General features: G+C 42.3%; 1 protein-coding gene across 1 annotated transcript; it reads left to right on the top strand.

Moving 5' to 3' along the window:
* The first annotated feature begins 347 nt into the window (after positions 1–347).
* Positions 348–5,588, top strand: LOC116471204 (uncharacterized). The gene is made up of 4 exons (XM_032157246.2): positions 348–684; positions 3,336–3,436; positions 4,038–4,114; positions 4,397–5,588. Exons 1-4 carry the CDS (start codon positions 676–678, stop codon positions 4,627–4,629), a joined length of 420 nt encoding a protein of 139 aa, XP_032013137.1. The 5' UTR covers positions 348–675; the 3' UTR covers positions 4,630–5,588.
* Positions 5,589–6,000: the final 412 nt, after the last annotated feature.

The following is a 6,000-nucleotide window of genomic DNA, read 5'->3' as shown; positions in this document are numbered from 1 at the left end:
TAACCCCAGCAATTTGAGAGGCCGAGGTGGGCGGATCACCTGAGGTCAGGAATTAGAGACTAGCCTGGCCAACATGATGAAACCCTGTTGCCACTAAAAATACAAACGTTAGCCTGGTGTGGTGGTGCCTGCCTGTAGTCCCACCTACCTGGGAGGCTGAGGCAAGAGAATCGCTGGAACCCAGGAGGTGGAGGCTGCAGTGAGCTGAGATCATGCCACTGCACTCCAGCCTGGGTGACAGAGTGAGACTCTGTCTCAAAAACAGAAAAAAAAAAAAAAGAATAAAATTCCCCACTTCACAACCATTAATGTGCATATGAATCTCATGGGAATATGATGTGTCAGAGGTTGAAGAGGTGGCCACGAAAAGTATTTTGATGGCAGGCTGGAGAACATCATGAGAGTAAACTTCGGGCCTGTCGACTATCATCTTGGCAATAAGTATTGAATCCTAGCCAAAGTGCTTGGATGCAAAATGGAGCCAATCAGTAAATCCATCCCCCCTGCTTTTCCTGGCCATGAGGTAATTGGCAGCCTAGTTCATGTCTTGATGGGAAGCTCTGCCATGTGGAAGGATCACATCTCAGGTTTCTTGACAACTGGATGACTTTTGAGAACAGATCTAGGACAGATCTATTCTTGGATTGTGGACAGGCATCAGCCTACTAACGTCATATGGAACAGGTGACATCCAAATATGTTAAGAACCTCTGACAATGAAGAGTAAAACACAAACTCAATTTTAAAAGGCATGGGACCTATGAAAACATTTTATGGTAAAAGAAATACAAATGCTCATTTCCCATATAAAGAGGCATCCAACCTCAGTGGTGGTCACAGGAAAATAAATTACAAAAAAAAAGTTTTCTGTGACCATCAGTTAGGAAAATAGAATGCTTCCTACTAATCTTTTCATGGTAAGTAAAAACATACTAGCCAGGCATAGTGTCTCATGCCTGTAATCTCAGCACTTTGGGATGCTGAGGCATGAGGATCCCTTAAGTTCAGGAGTTTGAGGCTACAATGAGCTATGATCATGCCCTCTAGCATGGTTAACAGAGAGTGAGACCCCGTTTCTAACTAAATAAATAAGTGAGTGAATGAACATACATACATACATATATACACACTGTTTTTTACATGTGTATAAGGACTGTAAATGGCCTTTTAAGGCACAATTAATGAATATGTATTGAGTTGAAAGAAACATGTTCTTGCATGCAGGATTCTACCTCCTGGAATGCATCTGATGACACTACTTGAAAATGTGTGTAGAAATGCCCACGCTAGCATGTTGGTGGTGCACATATAAATAATAGAAAAACAAAACAAAACAAAAAGAAAAGTACATATATGTGAGGAATCTTATTGGTTATCCTGGGTTTCTAAGATAATGTTCATAGAAGCAAAGCAAGTCAAATGAAGAGCAACTGAGCAGGAAATGAGGGGGGAAAATACCCTCAGAGGCGTAAGATTATCTCATTACACTTAAGTTTTGCTGATGCTTCAAGTTTCCTGGGTAAATTATGCAGAAGCACCTCTCTCTGAAAACCTTCTTGCTGCAGAACAAACCATGTTTAGTGTCTGTATGTGTCTCAACTTCCCATCTGCACCTGGTGGATGGGAAAAAGGGCATGGTCCTTGCTTGTGTTTTGGAGTGAAAGAACCATTAAAGGTCTGGTAAACTTTACCAAGGATTCTCCTGGTCTCATTTCAGATCCAACTTCCAACTCCAGGCAGCCTCTGTGTTTTTTTTTTTTTTAATGTATAATCAAGATGTACTTTGATTTGGACTCTTGCTATTTGGCCTGTATATGCAGTTTGAAGATAGCCCCACACACCTGCCTGCAATGATCCTTCAGGAATAGAATGGGTTTCTGAGTTGAGGAACTTGGGAGCATACTGAGCGCTTTGTGTATTTTTATTAAGTTTCTCTATTCATGCCAGGAGAAGGCTGTGGACAAAAAGTAAAGGAGGAGACACTGGAATCCTGATGTCCAAAGATTCCAGTGTTCAAGGATTATTTCAACCCTTCAAATATCTCATTTTTGCTTTGTTCCCTCTGTCAGTCTTAGTAAAGGGTCCCGGAGTCAGAAGTTGCTGGAGATTTCTTGGTTTCAGCATCTGCTTCTTATTTAAGCCCATGGATTAGGGAACAAGGTCCCACCACAGCACTTCACTGGGCACCTCCTGATCCTGGCCATGTGTCCTAAAATCTGGCAGTTCTTACATGTTCTCTGTGGGTTGAGGAGCAGGGAGGTCAGTGAGTCAGCAGCAATCACAGGTGGCTTTCAGAGGTTCTTGTGAGGATATGTTTTCGGATTTCAGTATTGGTTTTTTAGGACAGAAACAGACAAGTGGCCAACTAGGTGTCTTGCAATTCATAATGCAAAGTCATATCTACAACTTATTGTAAAGAGAAACACAAAGCGAAAGAACCAAAGCATGCAAGGTTGATGATAATCCAGCTGAATGGATCAGCTTAGATCATGGATGCCGAGCAGACTCTACAGAGCATAGTGGGGCTCCCAGGATGACTAAAGGAGAATGAGGTAGAGGGAAAGTTTCCCTCTTCAGCTGGACTTTTTGCTGCCTCAAAAATTCAGTTGATTGGGTTAGCTTTACATGTGATCTAATCAGTCCAATGCAGTCACGTTTGATCTAATCATCTCCCCCATTTTCAAGCTAGGAAATGATATTTTATTTGATGTTTACTTTTTCTCTGCATTATTATGTTATCACATATGCATATATCTAATATAATGAACCATAATTTGATATTTGTCATTTCCAAGCATTTGAGAAATTATAACATCTGTGTGTACAATTTTAACACCACATATAATTTTCTTCATGTGCAAAATATATATACACATGTCAATATGTGATCTGTCTAATTCTGCATCTTGAAATCTGGGCAGGGTCTTAAATACTTCTAGGTGGGTATTGGGGCACAAATCAGATAAGCATAAGTTCCTTGCATTTCTGTTCCTGTGCCCCCAGCTTTGAATTCCTGCTTATTAACGTGATGATGGGGCTCTGCAAGTCTCCCCTTATCTGTATCTAGGTCCCCAGGGCATTCATGATGGAAAAATTTCTTACTGAGGTCATGATGAGTGGCAGGAGGGAGAAATCTCTTCAGCCAGTAGGACTGACCCATGTCCAGCTTAAGGGCTTAGAAAGGCAGGTTCACAAGAACAACCTGCACCTGATTCTGGGCATGTGCGAGAGAGTGAGCACCTTTCACTGGAGCTTCACTGTGGGATGGGAAATGAAGACCAGACTCCCACTGCCCCTCCATCTAATGCCCTATTGACCCACCTTCTTTCCAACAGATCTCCTTTACAGAAAGGGGTTTGGATAAGGAGGAGAGACCATCAGAAGAAAAGATAAGACACTCTCTTCTCATTCCAGTAAGAGCCACATGCAAGGCAAGGTAAGGCATTTGGCTGTTCCTATGTAGGTTGGCAAGAAGGGTAGAATTAGGGATACTGATCTGTGTCTTTGGTGGGGTTTCATTTTGAGATTAGAAATGGGAAATGACTTATAGTCATCAGAGAGATTTCAGAAATATGGTGATCACCCCCTGGAATTCTATGCTTCCCATTCACACATGACACTGGTGAACAGCCTTGATTGAGAGAATGACCCACAAATGTGGGTCAAGTATAGACTTTGCAGCTCTGTGCCTAGGAAGAGATGAGTCACCTAAACTTTCTTTTGCACTGAGACCACAGCCCAATTCAAATGAGGAAGAGAATTCCAAGGAAACTAAGCTCAAAGTCAGAAACAGCACTGCTAAATTATGTAAGATGGGATTCTTCCAAGGTGAGAAGAGATAGCGGATGGGTAAACACAGTCTCCTCTGGGAAGGGAACTGGGGGCTTTCTGGCATCCAGGGTCTTATAAATCTTGGACTCTGGAGAACAAAGAACCGAGTTTTGCTGGCGACCTCAGCTCTGGTGTGTCCAGGACGGACTAGAGCGCCTAAGGTGTTCAGTTGGAGGCAGTCACTCAAAATTCCATTTTATCCACAGAATCAGAGTCCAGCTCAGATGGGGGAACTCTAGGAAGAGAGAAATCCATTCCATGGATAGCTGCCAAGATAGAGCAAGTAGGATCTTGCTTTTTTGTTCCAAAAGGCAGATAAGCAGGTTATTTATACAGAGATTGAGCAGGAAAGGGGTTTCTCAGTGGCTGAGAGGATTTTAGAGATCCTGACATCCAGAAAGCATTTGGGGTCCCAGGAGGGGTTTAGTCTCCCTTTGTTAGGGAGACAGAGGGGGCAGGGAAGGAGGAGGAAAGACAAGTGGGGTTCACCTGAAGGTGCATGGGGACATTCTGGGAATGAGCATCCATGGGAGCTGTTGTGGTAAGTCACATGCTTCCTCTTCAGGACGGCATCAAGGACATGAGCCAAAACTGCAAAAGGACTGCTTGACTTTGGAAAAGAAACCAAAGGCCTCTGACACTGTACACATCAGTGAAATGAGAAGACCCATGATGCCTGCTGTGGGGGACCCCCAGAGGCCCACACCGAGCACAGCAAGTGGCCCAGATCTCAGTCTCAAGAGACCACCCACTGCCACTTCAGAAAAGCCTGGTGACCTCTCTGCACACTCCATCTGAAGCCATTTATCACAACACAGCCCAGGTGTGGGAACAGTAGGCCTATTCTCTGCTGACCTGGCAGCACCTATCTGAGCTCACCTGGCTCCAGGGGCCTCTGTGCTGTGGTACAAACCTGTGCCGTGGCCATCCAGATGGCCTATGTCTTCCCCTCTGAGGGCTGGCTCATCCCAGCCACACTCCCTGGTCCCTAGGGTGGAGAAGCTCAGAGCTCCTCCTAGGAAGAAAATGGACCCACCCTTTCCCTGAGAGGAGATAAAGGAGCCTGTTGGTGGATCAAATGAGGCTTTAGCTGGGGTCACCCAGACCCTATTCAACAGAGGACATGGCTGTGTGAGAGTGAGAACAAAGACCTGCTACTTCTCAGGCAATTTTAGACACATGGTGTTAATACATGACAAAACCAGGGCAGTCTTGGGAAAGGAGTTTGAACAATATCCTCAAAGTGGAAACTGTGTTTCATTTAAGTCTAAAACTACTGACAAATTTTGTATTTCATGTTAGACATTTGATGTTTTTGGATGTTTTATGACAGTCACGCATTTCTTTGTAATCAGAAAATATTAGGGCATAATCATTCATATGTGTTTGTGTATTGAAAAGTACAGCAAAATGAATATATATGTAGATCCTCCCCCTATAAGTCAGAAAAGACTGTAGCTCTTTTCTCTCCCACGCTGAGTCAATAAAGGACTAATGTCTACTAACCTTTAATAGCGTTCTCTATGGAGAAATGTTGGTATTTTTTCAATTTGATGAAATGATAAAATCACCATGCTATTCTTTCATTTTCTTTGTTCTAAAACTGTCAGAATGTATTAAGTTTTTGTTGATCATATTTTTGTTTATTCTTCAACCTGGATTATATTATTTGCCTAATTTTAATCTTCCATTTTACAGGTTTCAATTGAGCTTATTTTTTAAAACAGGTTGATTAAAGTCTAATTAACTTTCAATAAGCTGCACATATTTAAAGTGTTCATTTTGTTTTGATGTATGTGTATACCTGGGGAATCATCAACACAGTCAAGACAATGAACATATCAATTCCCCCCACACATTTTATCATGATTACCCCCATTGTGATTCTTCCTTTGCATTCCTTCCAACCCATCTCTAAGCAACCACTGCTTCCAGTAACAACAGACTGATTTTCACTTTCCGGAATTCTATATAAATAGAATCACATAGCATAAGATCCATTCCCACTGTAGCAGGTATCAACAGTTCATCGCCTTTCAATGCCATTCTAGAGCTTTATGCATTCACTAGTTGAAGACCATGTAAATTGTTTGTAGTTTTTGTCTATTACAAATAAAACTGGCATGAATATTCATGTACAAGTTGCTGAATAGGCATACATTACAATTT

Source organism: Hylobates moloch, unplaced genomic scaffold (assembly GCF_009828535.3).
Source record: "Hylobates moloch isolate HMO894 unplaced genomic scaffold, HMol_V3 SCAFFOLD_6, whole genome shotgun sequence".
Taxonomy (NCBI): domain Eukaryota; kingdom Metazoa; phylum Chordata; class Mammalia; order Primates; family Hylobatidae; genus Hylobates; species Hylobates moloch.
Note: the sequence above shows the minus strand (reverse complement) of the source record. Positions and strands in the feature narration are given on the sequence as shown.